General features: G+C 41.6%; 1 protein-coding gene across 5 annotated transcripts in view; it reads left to right on the plus strand.

Moving 5' to 3' along the window:
* ETV6 (ETS variant 6) overlaps positions 1–21,068 on the plus strand; it is a 128,867-nt gene that overhangs the window by 99,902 nt on the left and 7,897 nt on the right. For all 5 annotated transcript variants that reach the window (XM_027702525.1, XM_027702526.1, XM_027702529.1 and 2 more), the window contains 2 exons: positions 2,052–2,186; positions 6,825–7,367. In XM_027702525.1, coding sequence (XP_027558326.1) covers positions 2,052–2,186; positions 6,825–7,367 — 678 coding nt within the window. The remainder of the gene's footprint in view (positions 1–2,051; positions 2,187–6,824; positions 7,368–21,068) is intronic.

Consider the following 21,068-nt stretch of genomic DNA (forward strand, 5'->3'; position numbering starts at 1 on the left):
AGTACAGCTGGTGCTGCTTGGATCCAGCTGATAATCAAGCTGTGGCAGTAATTCTGCACCAGCCTGCTTGGCCACTCTCCCCAGCCATCCTCCTGCAGAATCTGCCTCACAAATTGTTGCTTATGTGTAGCGTATATGAAGTTTTTTAAGCATGTGCTTATTTTGTATGGAAGAAGAGGCCAAACGTTAGTGCCTGTTGTCAGTGAGAACTGATGCCAAGAAATGTCTTTTTTTTTAATTCTGGTATACCACTTGGAATCATTTTCTTAAAAAATTAGCTCTGCTTAAAGCAAAAGGAGCGTTGAATGCAGGGATGTGGGCGAGGACTGCAAGGGACACCTTTATGTATGTTGTCTGCCACTCCCCTTGCTATACCTTCCTGCGTGGAAGTTATGAAGGTATATTCCCCTTTGTGTGTTGTCAGGGCACTTGAAATGAGCAGGATTAAAAATATTTGTAGGCTGGAAATAAAGTGTTCCCAGAGAAGAGCCTCTGACTTGGAAAGTCTTACTTTATGCAGAAGGTTAAGCAGTTATTTACGTAAATTTAGAATGAAATAACCAAACTAAAGGCCTCCTCCCTTGCATTTTCTCTCTTTCTTCTCTCCATGTGTTCCCCATAATAAACCTTGATAGTAAACCTTGTAGAGGATATCTGGAGTAAGTCCTTAAAAATTTAGATGACTGTAGGTAGGACATTACCTCAGTATTTCCCAGAAATTAACTGTCTGTGAAATTTAAGAACTGTGAAATAATGTTTGCCATAGAGGCATTAAGTTTTCCAAGACTGAAGGTAAATGAAAGTTGTATTGTTTCCACTCATGGTTAAACCAAGAGAACCTCATCCACCGCACACAGTCCGAGCGATAAAATGGGCTCACAGCCCCACAGATGTTCTGTTCAGGCTGGTCAGGGAAGGGGGGCAGCAGAGAAGGGAGAGAGTGAAAAATGCTTTTCACCATCCTAGCTAGCATTACTACATCTGGGTGGTGCAGAAGTGTAACTGTTATGTTAGGTAAAAAAAAAAGACAGACAACTTTATGGACATTTTCACTAGTCTGTCAGGCCAAATCAAAAGAGGTACAAATTTGCTATCTTATTGCTTGGAGTGTTATGATTATGCCACTATTGTATTCAATTATGGAAAGTATGTGGTAAAATCACTTTTTAGACTGCCATGTAACTGGGTTCTTGGGGCTTTGTTTTTAATTGAATTTTCAGGTACTGCAGTCACCTTTTAAAAATGCCCTAAAGTCACTGCTGAGACAGTAAAAGCAGCCAAGATGTTAAAAATAAAGGAAGCTGAGCTATGGAAAGCTGTATGGCTTTAGCTGTTTCACACTGAGCAACTAAACTTGTCCACAAATAGAATATTGGCAGTTTATAGAGACAAGGGACAAATGATGCACAGCTTACGATCTTGTAGAAACAACTGCTAAAAAAAAAAACCCACATGCTTGAGATAACTTTCTCAGAAAATCTGTTTTCTTAAGTGAAACCCAAGTTCCTTTTCAATTAATATGTTATTGCTGCAACCTGTTCCTCTGTAATATGAGCAGTGAGAAACAGAAGAGAGCAAGCAGAATTAAAAGTCAAGAGACTTCCTACCCCGTGATGTACATTTTCACTTTGAAATGTTCAACCAGTTACACCAGTCAAAATGTGTAAGTACCTATGTGTTTTATGTAGATGTTGTTGGAAGAAGGGCATCAATAAAAGATGTGATTTATAAAAGTCACAAAATAAGCAGTTAGTGCATTGGTCTCCTAGGTATTGCAGTGGTCTGTTTCACTGAGGAAAGACAGAACAATTACAATGCCAGGGAATGTTGTTCTCCTGTTTTGCCACAGTCACACACAGAGGTGTGATGTGCCTTTTTTTCCTTTCAGAGAAGAACCTTGCAAAGCAGTGAAATGCAGGATTTTACTGCAGGCATTTTTGGGTCTGAAAATAGCACCCAAGAGGCATGAGTTCATGCATCAGATGGCTAAATGAGTCTTCTCATCAGTTATGTACATTTTTGTTTCCTTTTTCCTGCTGTTTATCTTTCAGGTGATGTCTTGTATGAACTCCTTCAGCATATCCTGAAGCAGAGGAAAGCTCGTATGCTCTTCACACCTTTCTTCCACCCTGGGAACTCTATCCATGCTCAGCCAGAGGTCATATTACACCAGAATCACGATGAAGGTAACTCTGCCTCATTCTTACAGGAGCTGCTATTAGAGAGGCGAGTAGGGTAAAGATGTGAGGAATCGTGCAATTTTCTTGCTTCAAAGCTAAAGCTTTGTGTCCATAGCTTGAGAACAATCAAATGGTCTAGTGGGTGAACTAGACGTTCTCCATTTATCTTCTATTATTTTGTTCTCTTTCCAAAGCCTCTTTAAAAGCTATGCCAGGTGCAGATTAAAAAGCAGAAAGTTTTATTGACCCCATTGATTCATTTTTCCTCGCACCCAATTAGGTAGACAGAGTTGCTTCATGGACTTTTAGTATCCTGGAGATGCAGCTAAATGCAATTGTTTGCAGACCAAGGGAGAAGGCAGCCTCAGAGAGGAATATCTAACTTAAAAGTCTGTTTGGCTGACAATCTGAACATCGTGCCAGAGTTCCTAGAACTGAGCCCATCATGTTGCTCAGCTTTTGGGCTGGTTGAGTGACTCAGAGAAGGGGGTTTCTGCAGGTTTTCTCTCATTTTTACTATCAGAATTACTTGCTTAGGTCTAGTAGTATCCACACACACCATGACTCTCAGAGGTGATGAAGAAAGAATAGGTAAGTTTGTGGAATTGCATACCTGGGCTTCTTCTACTTGTTATTTGTACAGATCAAATTGTAAGTCTGCTTCTTTCAATAGAAAATTGAAGTTTTATTTTCTTTAAAAATACACACACTAAAGTACTTCTTGGGTTTCTTGGGTATATAACAGAAAAATATAAAGCCTAGGCCTCTTCAAAGGCCTTTTCAAAGCATCAGGCAGAATTCACTTTTTCAATTAAAAAAAGTCTAGGAAAAAGTGGTGTTACTCCTTTTGTAAGTAAACAGAAGAGAACATAAGTGAGTTAGGATGTCACCCTAGTCTGTGCTAACTGGATAAAAGATGTACTAATTCTATTTGATATGCATCTATTTGAAGATTCAACATGGGATTGCAAGAGAGGATTCAGGGGTACTGTCAGACCTGTATAAATTGCCTATAGCCAGTCAGACCTTGCCAGAATCAAAACCAGCAAAACTCTAAAATTAAGCCAAGAGCAGGACAGCAGCAGGTGGAATAAGGACACTCCAAAGTGTTTCTACACAGCTGTGTAAATTATTTCAGCTTAGGTGAAGGTGCTACAGGTCAGGATGAGGTTCAGTTGGCAGAGTTGTGCAAGAGAATTGTCTAGTGTATTCAGTCACTTTCCAGTGACTGTTAGTAAAATCTCAGCCTTTTCCTGAAGCTTGGCCTTCACCCACGAGTGTTCCCATTCTAAATTTCAAACAGAAATACTAGCTGCTCTTTCAGACACTCCCACCTTAAACATATGGAGCAGCTTTCACTAGAGAGGATTTCACAGGGATGATGAGTCAGCCTTTCAAGTGTATCACTTAAAACATAAGTCCTTTATAATGTAGTGATTAAGAAACAACTTTGATTTCTTCCTTACAATACTCTGGCTGCTGATAGTACCACTGGTTTTACTTAGAAAATTCTGCACTGTTACTTAAAACTTCTCTTTATAATGACAAAAATTAGTTCTTGGTTTGCTGTGAGAGGAACTTCAAAACAAGCAGAAGAAACTACAGCTTGCTGTCACAAGACTGAGCAATCAAAAAATCTCTATGCCAAGAATTTATAGGCAGGTGAATTCATTTATTTATGCATTTTAACATTACTTCTTCCTGTTTCACAGAGTCACTTGGAAAAACTAGCACAATTAGGTTTTCATTTTCCCTCAGCAAATTGCAACTTAGCAAAAAAAGGAGAATGACTGTGAGGAGCAGAACTTAACCCTGGCTAACTCACAAACTGTGACAGAGGGGACAGGTGTTACCTTGGCACAATGTTGAGTGGTTAAACTTCATAGGTGAGGTATTTTTTTTAGAATCCCTCCTTACTCCAGGGATTTTTTTCAATTTTCTGGGTCTTTTGCCTATTTTCTAATAGTTTATACTTATGATCCTGCTTCTAAATGCTTTCATTTACATATAGTGGCTTTTTGCTAGGCTCAAACAAAGGAGGTTTGACTGTTTGAAATTAATTGCAGTTCAGAATATCTCCAAGATGCATTAGCATTGCCTTGGAATGCTCTGTCCCTGTAGAGGGATGACCAATGGAATGTGAATTACCTACATCTCCATTGGTCCTTCTGACAGAGCTCTGAGTCATTTGATGAGATGCCCTACAGGAAGGTTACACTGTCATTCCCTGCACTTTTGTGGGTAAGCAAAGAGTGCCAGTCCTTGGGATTGTCATCCCAGCAATTGCTCCTTCCCAGAGTTAAGTGCAGCCCCACCCATCCCTATATGGATCAGATAGGTCAGCAAATTTCCTGGGAGGTGAATTTCCTTTCACAGCTTTCTTCTTCAAGAAAAGAGTGTTGATCATTCTGAATGAAGAACCAGACCAGTGAGTGAATCTAGTGCTCCATGAAATGATATACCATACATGCTCAACTTACAGTCATCAGATATGCCAAGAAATGAATGATGAGGATTTTATTCTGCTCAGGGTCATTTGTGGCAGTGGAACTGCTTGGAGCTGAGTTGGAATTGTTTTATGGCAAACAGCATCTTTGGCCATGAGGTGATTCTTTTGTTAAGTATTTAAAGAGAAAGATCTTGGTGGAAAGTGAACCTGTAGTGTGTATCCATTTGTGGTTTTTCCTCTTACTGCTTTTTAAAGAGTTCCTCAGTCTCTGCCTTCGCTCCACTCTGTCCAGGTTCAGTATCACCATGGTTTGGAAGCAGACAGAAAGGTCCATTTCTCTTTGGAGCTTGTCAGAGCCAACTAACATTTGCAGAGAGCTTGGTGGAAAGTTCAGCAAGGCATCCCTTCCTGCTTCAAAGATAGCTGCTCCCCTCAGCCAAGGCACTTTAAATAAGTAGGACAAACAATACAATATTCTGGTCTATATTTACAGGCCAAGAATGAGCACAGGGCATTTGAATATACCATGATGAGGGTGGATGGTCTGTAGAAGATAGGATGCTGAATAAAATTTGGGGGATGGTTTTCTTTCTATTGTGGCAAAGAAAGAAGACTTTAAGAAAAGACAGTCACAGAAGTAGGTACGGTGGTAAGTTAATTCCTCTTTGATCTTCTTTCATTTGGGCTATTCCACATTATCTGGCCAGATTATTTAAAACTGTGTTTAAACAACAACAATATATAGTTCTGAAGTTTCATGTCCTCCAGCTGTTTCATTGTGAATGTCTTAAATAGCTCTACAAAGGCATTTTTCTTGTCTGGAACCACAAGTGTGTGCAGTAAGTGTTCTCGAGCAATGTAGGTTCTGCCTAAAACTACAGGTTTTCCTGTAGATTTTGGCATGAACAGACTGTTGAGTAGGGAAAAAGGTTGGTGCTATGTCACTGCCTTGCACTACATTTTCTCAGGACTTGAGCTTTTCCTGTTCACACCTTTCCTTTTCCCAATGCCTGCCTGGGTTCCAGGGTAGTGGGAGCCCTGGAGTCTTCACTGTGGGGAATTTGGGGTCTTCAGCAAGTATCACTGCCTTGACAAGAGAGCAAAAGAATCCTTAAAGGATCAGAGAAAATGGAGTGAACAAACAGGCAGCCACAAATAAGCAGCTGCTTGTTTGAGCTTTTGACACGTACCCACATATTCTTCTGTTGTCATCCAAGGCTTTCAACAAACAGCACTGAAATTTGATCTTTGTTTTTCTGATGAAGACCTGTTAGTCACTGTGCTCCAGTGGTATTTTCCTCTTTGTCAGTAATTTCCCAAGTCAAAACTGATGGGCCTTAAACTGAAAGTTTGCACTGGCAAACATTTTAATTTTGTGAGAGGATTGTTAATACGTAAAGACACTGACCTAAGCTGTGGTTTATCTCCCCCCTACTGTTAAGCATCATAGCTGGGCAAGTATGCTTATGCAAACATGATGCTAGAAGTCCTCCTGCTGTGAAGACATGTAAGTGCTTATATGGGACAACCCATCAATAGAGAGCATAGACTAAACAAAAGAAGATGAAAATATCCTTATGTAGATGTTACATGCTCTTAAAATGAAGGCAGGGATAAAATTTAGCTAGTGTTTCACAAAGAGCTTCCTACCAGTGATTTTCGTTTAAATAACCCAGTACATATTTCAGACTGAGTTATTGTCTACCTTGACCTAAGCCCTCTACCGTATAGAACTTACAGCCCAATATTTTCCTGCAGACATTTTCCCTTTTTGTCTTTGCCTTCTACCTTACTGTTGTCATTGTGGCACAGTAACAGGAACCACACATAGAGACATGAATGGCAGGAGATAAGTTTCAAAGCATTTGCACAGAAACAGAGTTAGTACAGCTAAATCAGATTTTACTCTTCACGTATGTACTGGTCAGCTTCTCATGATGGGATTTCTCTTAACATGTTCCTCCAGGAACTATTGATACATGGTGGTGGAAGGAGATTGTTTCACAGTGCTGATTTCATTATGTGTATTAGTAACTGTCTGCATTTACATGGTGTTTTTCTGGGCGTCTGCAGGTCAACATTTCCCAGCTGACAGCAGTACCCAGTAAGCCTGGCTAGGAGCTGGAGAGTTAGATCCTACACCTTGATCACAGTGTAGACAATCTGTATTTTTGGGACCTTTTTTTTCTCCACAGATAGCTTTGTCCAGAGACCTTCGAGACCATCCGCGGAAACAGTCCACCACAACCCCCCAACCATTGAACTGTTGCATCGTTCTAGATCGCCCATCACTAACAACCACCGTCCATCGCCAGATCCCGACCAGCGACCGCTCAAGTCCCCCATGGACAACACTATCCGTCGCCTCTCCCCGGCCGACAGGGTGCCGGGAGCAAGGCATCAGCATGAGAACAACCAGCAAGAGCCTTATCCTCTCTCAGTGTCCCCAGTAGAAAACAACCACTGCCCGCCTCCTTCCGAGGTGCTCCAGAAGCCCTCCAGCCCTCGCCAGGAGAACACCAGGGTCATCCAGCTGATGCCCAGCCCTATCATGCATCCTTTGATACTGAACCCCAGGCACTCCGATTTCAAACCACCGAGGTTGTCTGAGGATGGGCTGCACAGGGAAGTAAAGCCAATCAACCTGTCCCACCGAGAAGAGTTAGCTTATATGAACCACATCATGGTGTCTGTATCCCCTCCTGAGGACCATGCAATGCCAATTGGAAGAATAGCAGGTAAGTGACATTCTCTGGGCTGCACCAAAGTTGATGCTCTTCATTCATAACTAACCAATGCTTCTCGTTTTCTTTTGCTACTCTGTGACCTCAAGAGTTTACTGGCATTCTGCAATTTTCACTACATCTGTGGCTTAGACAGTTAAATATTAATAAACCAGTTTCGTGACAGGTAAGCAGAGGTGCAGAATGACTTGCCTGTGACCACAGAACGTGTAATTGGTATTGAATCATTTACATCCTGACACTCGCTGCCTCTCTACCCACTAGCAATCCATTTGTTTCACAAGATACCTATCTCCAAAGCCTTGTCCTGCAGAGAAGTGGTTTTCCAAAAGTTGCATTCACATTAGTGTCCAATCCCATGGAAAGGAAAAAAACCTCTGTCAGAGCAATGTCCAGCCCATTATGGAGCTGGCAGGATTAATGAAATACCACCAAGGAGTCCTGCTTCATAGCCTTTCCTGTGCTTCTCACACTAGGATTGTCCCTTTTTACAGAAACAAGGTTGTCTTTGTCCCATGCAAACCACAGGCATTGTCTCAGTTTTGTTATCGTAAATAACTGACATCACAATAGACTGACTCAGGAAGCTGAGGTTACAGAAGATGCTTCTTTGTATTCATAAGGGAACTATAAATAGATATGGAGAGGGCCAAGGGGAATCCAGCCACTTCAGAAATATGCTGAATGCCCCAGTAATCAATTTCTTTTGAGAAAAATTTGTAAATACACACCACACCCAAAAACATTCCATGTATTTATGTTAGCAGTGACCTAACGTGATACCCAGTTCCTGTGGGGTATTACACATGTCCACAGAGGTACATTTTAAAACACCTTGTTCTTTTTTGTCCTTACATGCCTTAAATTTGTTACAGATGTGGTGCTGCCTCAGCTTTAATGAGGAAGATTTTCTGTTTTCTTAAGACTTACCACTTTAAATTCCAAAGGTACATATCTTACCATCTAGTCAACATCAAGCATAACAAGGACCATGATCCTTTCACATAATAGAAAGATGAGTTAAAGAAATTAATCTTTTGGCATTTTTGCCTGGCTGACACTTGGTTTCCTCCTTTTGATTTTTATTACCCACACTGTTCTCAGCAAGTTAAGAAATAATGTTGTGGCAGAGAAAATACTCTACTGGTTGCATCGATGGAGATTTCTTTCCCAGAAAGTATTACTGGAAGATCAAAGGGGTTGTTAATTTTTATTTTTCAGAAGGAAACATCCTCTAAGAATAAAGCCTTGTCTGAAATGAAATTAAGAAAAAATATGGGGAGTGGGTGGTGGGGTAATTTTTAACTTTTTTCTTACATAATTGGGCATCTTTGGTTTCTGCAGTTTGTGCACAGGGTCCAATGACACCAACCCTGTAACTAGTACTTCCATGTCCTTTCCATTCCTATGTTGTTCTCAGGGCAACAGAGCCCAAGCCCATGGATGTTTGAGCCTAACACAGTTGCTTGGCAAGTATGTAGTAGTATTTATTTAAAATGTTATATTTGCAGGCTTAGGTGCTTTCACTTGCAGTCCCATGGTTTTGTGTAGACCCACCAGCATGGGTGGTATGTCTTAAATAATTGGTGAAGTATTTCATGCCAGAAAGACCTGAGGCATATTCAGGCATTCAGTTCAGATGAAGGCTGTGCTTTATGGTCAGGGATTGGGGAAGTACATGGCTCATGGTTAGATTTATGAGATTTCCACTGATGAATTCACCAGTGTACTTCCATCAGTGCTCCATGTCCTTTAATTGTAAATGCCAACAAGCCTCGCTTGCTGCACAGGCACAAGGCAGTGCTATTCTGGTTGGATTGCAATGGCCCCTGAACTGTAGATACACCCTCTGAAGAGCTCACAGCCAATTTAAAGGTGACAAAAAACCGGATTACTACCAAACATTTAGACAGCCCATGTTTCATGCCTAAAGTCAGCTTCATCAGAGCTGTTGAATTCAATGGCAGAATATACTTAGGCCTCCTAGAAAGAAAGTACATACCTGTCTACCTGCTTTCCACCCATCTCACAGCCTTCAATTTAGAGCTCTTGCCAGAAAGTTATTTAATTTCTTTTTTTATATCAGCGTGAATCTATTTTTCATCAGTCAGTAGAGCTCTGGACTTTCTGTCAAACAAAAGTCACTGGCTAACTAATCTTTCCTACTTTTTTATGTAATATCATTTTTCAAAATATTAATTTTTGTGGTAAAGCACTTTCCCTTTTACAGCAAAGAATTTCAAGTTGAAGGTCTTGTTATCTTATTCTCTAAAGCCATTTGACACTTTTCTAGCAAAGCCAGAGGCATAAAGTATCTTTATATTACTCATCATTGGCTAGAGTTGATTTTGAAAATTACGTTTAGCTGTCTTCTGAACACAGTATGCACAAGTCTTTTCTGTAACTTTGTCAGAACTAGAGGTCATTGTGTTGGGATGATCAAAAGGCAGATTTGCATCCCCTGTAAATACATCAGGCAAAGGGTAAACTAAGTCACTCAAGCATCAGCAGTCATCTAGTTAACAGCATGTAAAAATATTAAAATATTAAAAATAGCTCAAAGTCAAGTTTTGCAGAGCAGTGTAATGGACAGTTTTCCCCACTGGAACTGCTAATTCAAAGCAGCAACACTGCTGGTAGTCAGTTCCTAACTTGGATTCTAGCAAGCAGACAGTATGTGGCTTACTTTTAGCTCTGAATTTTTTTAATTAGTCAATCTTGGTTCCCCCATCCAAGGATTTCACTCTGTGAGTGGAAAAAGAGATATCTTTTTTTCTTTTTTTTTCTGTTTCTTTTTTTTTTTTTAACACGGTGGCAGTTTCAGTCAAGAGGGGCACCTGAAATTAGCCCTTCTGCAGACTGGAAATTCTGCTCCCCACAAACCTCTGACTGTGAAGGTTTTCTTAACAAACATTTTAGGACTTTGATATCTTGTGAAAGGTACTTCCCCAAGCTTCAAGGAGAGGTGGGAGTTATTGCATTTGCAGGCATTCATAGTGCATCATGGCTGAGGCAGTCTTTGCAGCCCTGGTGGAACCCAAGCTACCAGAAATGCTTTCTGCAGCCATCCCGAAGTTCTGTTCCCACATCCTACCTTGGGAGCTCTGCTGTTGACTTTAGCCAGGGCAGATTTTCACCACAAAACTTAATTTATTTTAATATGTATCCATGTTCACCTCAGCTTGTTAGTATGCAGGAAAATGGGAACTGACATATTAGATGTCACCAGAAACCTGTCAGTGGCTTAAAAGAAGACGCAGGAATCCCTGCAAGAGGCTGTTATGGGATTATCCAACTACAACCAGGTTAGTTTCATCCTAACTTTTATCATACAGAGATTGTCTTAGGAACATCCAAGTAATTCTAAAGACATGCTGGTAGCTACTTTTGATTCAGTCATTTAAAACTAATACGTTTCTGGATGTTTCTTGTGAGGGGAAATACATTACCGAGCGGGTTCCTGGGATTTTCAGCTCCCAGTGACCTTTTCCCTCTTTAAGGAGGGAAACGAGTGTCAGCCAGGCAAAAATGCCAAAAGATTAATTTCTTTAACTCATCTTTCAGAGCTTCTGTACTAGCTCTCTGGGGCTGAAAGGCTTGTTCACTAATCCCCAGCAAACACTGGTGCTGAAACTTTGGGGTAGAGATACAAGAACTCCTTTACTCAAGCGCTGCCCGGTACAGATACTAACAAAGCAACTGTGTAGGTGTGAAAGGCAGATTGCTGTTCCAGAGCACTGGCAGGTTCAGCTGGACTCCCCCCAAGGACTGCTGTTTTCCTGTTGGAATCGGGACCCAGTAAAATGCTTTAAGGTCTGGGTTCACTCTGTGTGTGTCTGAAGCAGACCTGTCCCATTCATACAAGCAACTTAGAAGGATGAGCATTGCTGTTCCTCTGCAGAGCCTGACCCTGCCTGTTGCTTTTGATTCTGCACTGCATTTGGTGGGGAGAAAAATCTGAAGGCAGAGTTGTAACAGCAGACATTTAGAGCTTAAATATCAAAAGACACCAAACTTTATATCACAACACCTCAGCAGTGTCTCTTCAACTTGCCTACCATGACCAGAGCCCCAGTGCCTGCATTTGCTCCAGATGTGGCAGTGTAACATTTACAACTGTGTCAAGTTGCAGGATGATCTTTTGGCTTTTTTAACTCATAGTACCAGCAAAACCCTTTGTGCAAATGCACCACTTTATTATTTATAATGTGTTACACCACATTAGTTTATTTTTCTTTCTGTGCAAAATAGCTGTACAGGCACAGTTAACTGTGCAATAGCATATGCTGGATGGTGGGGAGGGAGGGTGAAAAGGAAGCAAAGAACAGTTATGCCTATGTAAAGAGGGTAAAAACCAACATCTAAGCACAACTTCAAAGTTACAAGTTTTGTAACTGATACCATTAGCCTTCAGAGAAGGGCTGGAAAAAATTACGGAAAAGATTATACCGGGTACTACTGAAAGGCATTTAAAGAGTAATGCATTGGGCACAGTCAGCACAGGTCTGCAAAGGGTAAGTCCTGTTTAATTAATTTGATATCTTTGTATGATAAGGTCACCCACCTAGTGAATGAAGGGAAGGTGGTGGATATAGTTGTTCTGGATTTTAGTAAGGCTTTTGGTACTGTCCCTCACAACATCCTTAGGGACAAGTTGCGTGGCTGTGGGATGAGTGGGTTCACAGTGCACTGTGTGAATAATTGGCTGAAGGGCAGAGCTCAAAGGGTTGTAATGAACAGGGCTACATCTATCTGGCAACCAGTCATCAGTGGTGTTCCTCAGGGCTCAATTCTAGGGCAAGGCCTGTTCAATGTATTTATCAACGATCTGAATGCAACTTTAACAAGTTTACTTTCTTAAGACTTACCACTTTAAATTCCAAAGGTACCTATCTTACCATCTAGTCAACATCAAGCATAACAAGGACCATGATCCTTTCACATAATAGAAAGATGAGTTAAAGAAATTAATCTTTTGGCATTTTTGCCTGGCTGACACTTGGTTCCCTCCTTTTGATTTTTATTACCCACACTGTTCTCAGCAAGTTAAGAAATAATGTTGTGGCAGAGAAAATACTCTACTGGTTGCATCGATGGAGATTTCTTTCCCAGAAAGTATTACTGGAAGATCAAGGGTGAATGCAACTTTAACAAGTTTACTGATGATACCAAACTGAGAGATGCTGTTGACTCTTTTGAGGGACAAGATGCCTTGCAGAGGGGTCTGTATAGATTGGAGCATTGGGCTATGATTGATGGGATGAAATTTAACAAGTCCAACTGGCGGATTCTGGACCTGGGGTGGAGTAATTGCCAAGGACAAATATAAATGGGGAGAGAAATAACTGGAGAGCAGCCCTGCAGAGAGGGATCTGGGTGTGCTGGTCAACATCAGGCTCAACGTGAGTCACCAGTGTGCCCTGACAGCCAGGAGGGCAAACAACATCCTGTGGTGTATCACACAGATGTTTTTTAGGACAGCACATAACATTGCCTACCTGTACACACGCCTGAGACTGTCAATGCTGTCTATTCATCACTGTCATGATTTATGATGCCAGCAGGATTTGACAGCATAGTTGTGACTGGTGGGCTTTTGTGAAGCACAGACTTTGGGGACAGCTTTTACAAGACAGTCACAGCAGCTGAACAGTTACAAGTTACAGACTGGCAAACTACAGAAAACCAAAACAGTAGTTCACTTTAGCATGCTAAGTTGTAAGTGGTGAGGGTTCAGTGCCTGCTTTCCAGGCAGCTGAGCCTCCTTTCTGTAGGGCAGCAACTCATACAGACAGATTAGAGCCTTTAAAGAACCTGAAAATCTTGGTGTAGTGCTGCCCTGTCACTCCCATTTGGATATGACAATGATAATGTCACTGACCTTGTTTAATCACTTGCCCTTGCACTCATGTACACTTCTACATTTCCACTATATGCCATGTCTATTTCGAGGCCCTTGTGGAAAGCCAGACTACTATAGAGACTGAAGTATGAGTGAGAGTCAAAGCTCATAGAGTTCAAATTCATAGGAGAAGTTTTCATTATAACATTATATATTATAACGTAGCATTAACAATTAATTCCAGCATGAAAGTGTGCCTTCTGTGCCAATTTAACTAATGGCACTCAAGCTGAAACAATAGCTGAATGGCAATAGCTTGGATAGGTGGTTGTAGATTTTCTGTGAAGTGTCTTGCTTCACAGCTGCCTATACTCTTACTGCACAGTTACAGAAGCAGAAATTTGCAGTCAGGACTTGTTTGGGTACACTCAGATGCCAGGACTGACCCAGACAGAGGAAAGCTCGGTCATTTAGATTTCATTCCATTCTTCTCATTACTGAAATGCAGCGTTTACATACCATGACTAGACATATAAGTGGGTTCAGAGTATCCTAAGCATCCCTTGGGATCAGCAGGATGTTACACACTTTTTAAATGAAAACAGGTCCCTTATTTTCCCTGTCTATTGCATGCTTTCTTCAGGCTAGAGTTGTGTTGATAATTCAGATTTTCTTCTACAAAGCAAACTTGAATCACTTTGAATCCTCTTAGTTAAGTGAGGAAAATGCACTGTCATGTTTACAGTATTGATACCACACTTCACTGTCTTCAGAGACAGGCCTATTTAAGTCTGTCTTTAATACTAATCAGTTAGAAGTGGCATACATAAGTTACTATCAGTTTACATTAATTCAAATGCACACTGTTAAACTGGTTAGACTACTGTTTTCCATCTCCATTGAGGGAAAGGAAGGAAGAGAGAGTTTGGCTGTGTCTCAGTGTGGAGATTTAATCCCAAGAAGGGGAGGTCACATTTCAGTTTTCTCCAAGGGACCTATTAGAAATTGCAGGTTTACAACTTACCACATCCCTTCAGGAGGGATTTCTGGGAACACACCAGGAGCCACGTCCTCCAGCCGTGCTCACACCTCTCAGAGCACTCGGGGCTTTCTGATGGAACACAAAAGTGAGGTTCATGTGTAGTAGCCTAGTACAGGCTGGAAGAAAAAAAACAAAACCAAAAACAGCAGTCTAAACCCGAGGCTGAACTGTCAGAATATAGCAGAGATTCTCACGTTGTGGCATTAAAAATTATTGCTCTTGTTGGTAATGCCTTTGCTGCAGTTTAGTCGCTCCTGCTTTTGTCAGCTTCTCTGAAGTACAGTTCTGAGGGTAAAGCTTCATTCTTAATTCTTAAATTCCCATCACTAAAGTGTTCTGATGTCAAAGAGGTTGTGAGGTGTTTGTAAGATGTGCATGTGAGCAGGCAGAAGTTGAATTTCCCTTTCTCTAGTCACTGCCCTTCATGAGCAATAAAGGTGAGGAAAAGCCACAGGAGAATCAGAGGCGGGTTTCTTTAGCAAGAGTCTTTTCTACCACTATGGTAGAGCAGGAAAAGAACTGCCCTTGAAGATAATACTGAAAATGTCACTCTGTTTGGTGGGGATGAAGCAGAACAGGACAGGAAGAAAAAAGACATTTTAGTACAACAGACTGTAGCTTTCAAAGTCTTCATCTATCAGATGGTCTGTCCCCCATCTATTACATATTCTTTGTGATTTGAGTGCTCTTTTCTATGACCACATGAGGGATATGAAGCTTTTGGATCCTCCTTTCCTGTATATGTTTTTACTGCCAAAGACAGAGCTTAGCCTCATCTTGCTGTGTTATTTTTACAACCACACAGCACAACTGTCAGCAGCACGACTCTCTCAGGTTTCCGCTCTCCTTATGCCTGATCTCCCACTCGGTATTTTTCTTGTAAAACAGAAGCAACATACAACTGTTGTATTGTGATCTGGCAACCTCTATCCTCGGCCCCAGCTTGAATGTACTGAGTTGAACAAACAGTGGTCTGTCAAGAGGTTTCTCCACAAAAAATCTTGGCTTTGCTGTACCAGCTTAGCATCCTGCTTCCAGCAGCAACATTCATGGAAAGAAAACTATTTTCCTGCAGTAACCTGAACATGGATTAACACACAATGGTGAGCAGGACTGCTCTATCTCAGCATCAGTGCTCCCCCAGTCCTCAGAGCCATTTGACCCCTTAATCACGAGACTTGGCTACTTTTTTCTTCTGGTTTTGTCTGCTAAAATAAATATGCCATGGATAGATACTGAGGCTGGATTGTGTTTCAACACAGCAATAATTCTGCTGTAGCGTGTCTGTTAAAGAAGTCTCCCCAGCCTGACCATTCATGAGACTCTCTGGCAGTCACACTCCCAAGGCAGGAGACTTTCACTGCTGGGACCAAAGTCCCTTCACCATGGGCAGCTCCAGTGACTGGTCCCTGCGTGGCTCCCCACACACCCTGCTCACACAGTCAGACCAGGTTTCCTTACTGGTTTTACCCCAGTTTTCCCACAGCAGATGTCTGGTTCCATAAAGCCATTTATTCACAGTGCAACAACACAGAAACAGCTGGAGGTGGTGCCTCCAAGGAGGACCCCCAACAAAAGAACCCCTGGGCTATCCCCTCACAGTCTGCCCCCAGGCAAGTCTCACACCTCCTCTGGAGTCTTTGGCTCTGGCTGTGTCTCTCAGTGTCCATCCACCTCACTGGTACCACCCATCTTCATGTCCTTTGTTATGCAGAGGGTTGGCAGTTCACAACCTCTTGGTCTCCCTGGGCTCCCACCCAGAGCTCAATCTGCATCTCGAACTGCAGCTTGCAAGGCAAGCTACCTGCACCCGGTGTGTTGCTCAACTTGTCTGTCTGTCTGTCTTTCTCAGTGTGCTGTCTGTTTCCCAGTTTATTTTTTTGCCATGGAAAAGGTTCTCAACAAGAATACAGGAGCTGATTTGATAAGGCCTATCCATAGTCATTCCTCTCCTTTGCAACAGCTTTATTTTTCCTCCCTCTCCATTTGCGTGATGAAAGCGAGTTAACTGAGTAGTTGTCATTGTACTCCTGAAACTCACTGCACTATCAGCCACCCTGATGAACTGCATGCACCACTTAGGTAGCCAAAAGATTCATTTGACTTGTCAGAGAGCTGTGCCTATTGCACACTTAACAGTGTGGTGAAAGTGCAGTTACAGCTCATCTCCACACCAAGCCTAAACCACTCCTCGACTTAGGAGTTCTCTCCCAGTCTTTTTTATTTTCCATACAACAGCCAATAACCTTTGCGTTTTCTTGGTTCTAGCTACAGTTTAAACAAATCCAGATGCTTCAAAGTAGTGTTGTCTTCTCAAAGACTTACTGACCTTCTCCTCCAGCAAGGGGGATGGTCACAGACAGGCTGAAGGTCATTGGGACCTCCTGTGTCTCTCCCTCTTTTCTGCCTGCCCTTGCCGGCTCTGCCAGTGAAGTCTTGCCACCTTCTTTGTCCTGGCATTAGCACTCACCAGATCTTCCTGCCTGCAGAAATAACAGAAAGATGTCTGATGTTTTTTGCGGGGTTTGTTTTCTTCTGTTTAAGTGATTTAAGTCAGCTCACAGAGAAATCCTAACAACAGAGCTAGCACAAGGTAAGCAGCAGCAAAAAATGGAGGATAAAATGGAAGGGACATCAGGACCTTCTTCTTGCACCAGCTGAATTTTATCAGTTCATCATTTTGATACCATGAGCGTCACCATGTGAGCTTCACACATGCTTCAGGTGTGCTTACAGAAACCAGAGTACTGGAGAACTTCTAGAGAAATTCTGTTAATTAGTTTCAGTTGTGAACAGCCATTGTTTCCGTCACTCTAAAGAAAAGCAGCTGAAGCACAAACCACCTTGTAAAATAAAGGGTTAGGGTTAGAGAGCTTGGGAGAACTGGTAGAAATCGCAGAACCTTTTAAGTCAAGTGGTATCATGCTGGAGAAATTTTAGGCTGACCTACTCAGCAAGGGGTGAGGCCTCAGCTGATGTCAGAGGGAGTATGACAATGTTACTTTGGCATCCCTTCCTATGTGAAGCCACTTTGGGTTCCAAGTCATTCAGCAGCCAGATCAAATGCATTTTATATAATGATCTTCAGTGCAAGATGTGGGTGGGTCTTGCAAAACATTTCTGTGGTTATGAGAGGATTTTGGTAGTTGATACATGAAGAGGGCCAGCTCTGCACCATAGGCCTCTTTTAAACAACAGAGTTACTGATACAGTGTGTATTTTAAGAAATATTGCAGTGCATGGGAATGTTATATTCTGAACAGAAGAGGTCTTTAGTATATGCCTATACTGTTAACAGCATTATTTAGTCCTAGGGAGGAAAGATGTAAGACCTCTCACTGCTGTGATGTGAAGATGACCTTGGCCAAATGATACTAGAGAAGTCATTCATAATGGCTGGACAAATGTCAAAATACTAGGCACCTAAGATCTATGATATTTAATTTACAGGTCATTTTGAGATGGTATTTCAATTCTAAGGGATACTTATCATATAGCCATTAGGAAGTATTTACATGCCAGTGTTCTTTAGGTGTGTATTCAGAAGACTGTGCCTGTAGTCTTAAACAATATTCAAAATGAAGAATCTGTAATACAGACTCACAGTGCCTATTTGAGTGTCACAAGGGATTCTTAATGACAATAGTTATAGTCTCCCCTTTAATGTAGCATTACCAAAGCTGTGCTGTAAGTAAACGGAGCTTTTCACCAGAAAAGAGAAATTTGAATTTTACCATGCCAAGGAAGAGTGGCTGAGGTTTGGGCACTTCTGCCATGTGAAAGGAGGGGTTAAAACTACAGCAAGTAGGCAAGTGTGCTGCTGTGAGTGGAGTTTAAAGCCAGCATTTAAACCGCAAAAATTGCTGTTTATGAGAGAGATTTCTTTATATTTTGTAAACCCCAACTGCTCTATCTCGTCTCCCCCACCCTTTCCAGAGCTGGGTACCTGCCTGTTCTTCTTATGCATGGTGTCAACCATGGCAGGCAAGCAGCAGCCAAGAGACTGAGTGGAAAGGCAGCCCCCAAGGCTTTACTCCAGGTCTGCCAACCTTAGGACTGTACCATACATAGCTGTTATTAGCAGGAGTGTGCAAGCTGCCTCTTGCACACGTAGGGCAGTGTTTATAACAGACATTTTGAGAACCAGCTAAGTACTCCACACCTTATCACTGCCTTGAGCATCACTATAAAAGTCCCTCTAGAAGCACCAGCTGCAAGAGGAAGGTTGTAGCCATTCCTCTCCATTTGAAGGTGCAGTTGCCCCAATACCCAGCTAATTATGTAGTTCAGTCTGTACAGTGGAGAAAATGGGAGGACATGGAAATTCCAGTGTTTAGGAGCCTGCCACATTGCTGGGCCATTTGCCACCTTCCCACTTCGGCTAGGTTGTTTGATACTGCATCACCTTAAAGCCTCTTAGACCCAGCTCTACCCCCAGCTAAATACCTTTACCTTCATACTGTACAAAGTTCAACCATCTGAGTTCATTTTAGGAAAAACGTATGTGCGTGTTAGGGGGAAATGATGTTTCCTTGTGCTATGGAGGCACAATTATTTTCTACGTAAGTTTATTGTAGCCAAAAGGCAGGAAATAGCAGCATGCAATTTAGGTACCAGCCCTGACTCAATTCCCCTATTGAATCTCCCACAATTTTAAACTTGGTTGGCCTCAGCAATATCCATGTGCTTTCTCGTCATTACTCACTATCCAACACACACCCTGTGGAGAGTCCCCTCATGCAAGTTTTTTTGAGGCCTTCTGACAGCCAAGGAAGTGATTTAGTTCTCATGGAGTCATTCACACCATCCAGACTTTCCTCATACAAGTGATTTACAAAACAACCATCCACATACAAGTTCTCCTCTCTGTTTCTCTGTCCTTCCTGAAAATTCGCATAACAATTTTGACCTTCCTGGAGGATGCAACTTTCCATATCACAGAATCACAGAATATCCTGAGTTGGAAGGCACCCACAAGGACCATCAAAGTCCAACTGCTGGCCCTGCACAGGACAGCCCCAAGAATCCCACCATGTGCCTGAGAGCATTGTCCATCATCTTCACCAGCCTTTTGTGGAGATGCCTCTTTTCCCAGTGGAAAAGGTCCTTTTAAAAGCATTTTCTACCATTGCCTCTTCTTGGGTTTTGACCTATTTCACAGTCTTGCAGTGTACTTCAAATGGGCTCTACTATAATCCAAATGCATTACAGTCTCTAAGAGTTATCAGGTAGTCTTTGACCTGTAGTCTGTAATGACCTATTAAAAATGGTTTCTGCTGGCCTATTGGTAGATTATTTAGTTTGCTGATCCTCTGTCAGTTGGTAGACCCTTCCAGGACCTTTTATTTTTTTACCATGCAGTCTGTGGAGAAAGATACTTAGGGTGTAAATCATCTGTGGTTAAAATCAAACAATTAACACTGTGCAAGCTCATAGCTCTCAGCTCTGGTGAGAAGAAATGCAATGAGCTGAATCTTTCTTACCGGTGTTTAATGCTTTTTATTTCCTGTTTGCAGTGGCTTGACACACAGTTACCAGAGTTGCCCTGATGCTCATTAAATTATTGCAACTGAGTCATATATCTAAACTTGCTGATAGACAACTATACCATTTGAAAACGAGTTTTTAAGTGGTTGTAGGTTTTCTCGTTGAAGCAAACAGCAGTCTTAACATACTTTGGTGGTTGTGCTTTTTTGCAAATTCCACCAGCCTACTAAATACCTCTGCAAGCCTGAGCAGCTCAGTCAGTTTAGAATATGGGACAGGGCCCTTGGTCACTTAGGACTTCCTTGTGAAGATCTCAAGATGCAGATCTGAGTTCTTCTCATTTGAGGTATATTTATATTCAAGCTTACCCTGAATCCATTCTAAAAATTAAGTGATTAACAAAAAACAAATCTGCACTTGAATCCTATCTCTTCTTGACATCTGAAGCTCTCTTGTTAGTCTAACTATTTGACACCTAGACATCTTAGGCTGATGTTTTTTGTGTGCTTCCTTGGTTTTGTGAAGAAAGGGGACCCGGTGGGTGGGTGCGTGAGAGAGAGAGATTAAAACTAATATTGTCTATTGGAAATAATGAGGTGAAAGTAAAGTTTAGTGTAAATCATATCTCTGCAGCACTTGGAAATATTAGCTATAAGGTGTTATAATCAAAGGCTATCTGACTCAGGTTGGACATTCAAGAATATGACAAAGCCTAACATTGACTTGTCTCTGCAGGAGCACCATCCCTCCAGTTGACCCCAGGGATTCTTGAATTAAAAACACATTTTTTTTACATTTCTCACATTGAAAGAGTCCTGGAATTAATTGCACATGTGTCAAGGAACTGCTTATGTTGGCTCTTTATCATTTTACCTGAGAACCTCACACAATATTAAAAGGCACAAACCAGTAAAGCAATATAATCTCCCTTCTCTTGATTGATAAATGAAGTCTAGAAAAGGTTTTTTGTAATATATGTGTGTGTGTGTCCAAAAATATTGACAGAAAGGCAATGGAAGAACTGCGTTTTCTGAGTTTGTGAGAAGGAGGGTGACAGGAATTGAAGTGGTAGCCTCCCACTTTCATTTTCAGGCTCTTTTTACAGACCTCCCACAGGGAAGTCCAGGGAAACTTGTCCTCAGGTTTATTTTTTTAATTAAAACCTAGAAAAATTTCAAAGGGGAATGGACATTTTTCTGTGGAAAATGTTTTTCTGCGAAAAACATTAATGAAAATAAGGTTTTTCCAACTAAAAAGTCTACCTCTTTCCTTTCACATTTTTCCTCTTGTAGATGTTATGGATGAGATGACCATCAGGGTAACT

This window comes from Neopelma chrysocephalum, unplaced genomic scaffold (genome assembly GCF_003984885.1).
Source record: "Neopelma chrysocephalum unplaced genomic scaffold, ASM398488v2 Primary Assembly neopelma1_188, whole genome shotgun sequence".
Taxonomy (NCBI): Eukaryota; Metazoa; Chordata; class Aves; order Passeriformes; family Pipridae; genus Neopelma; species Neopelma chrysocephalum.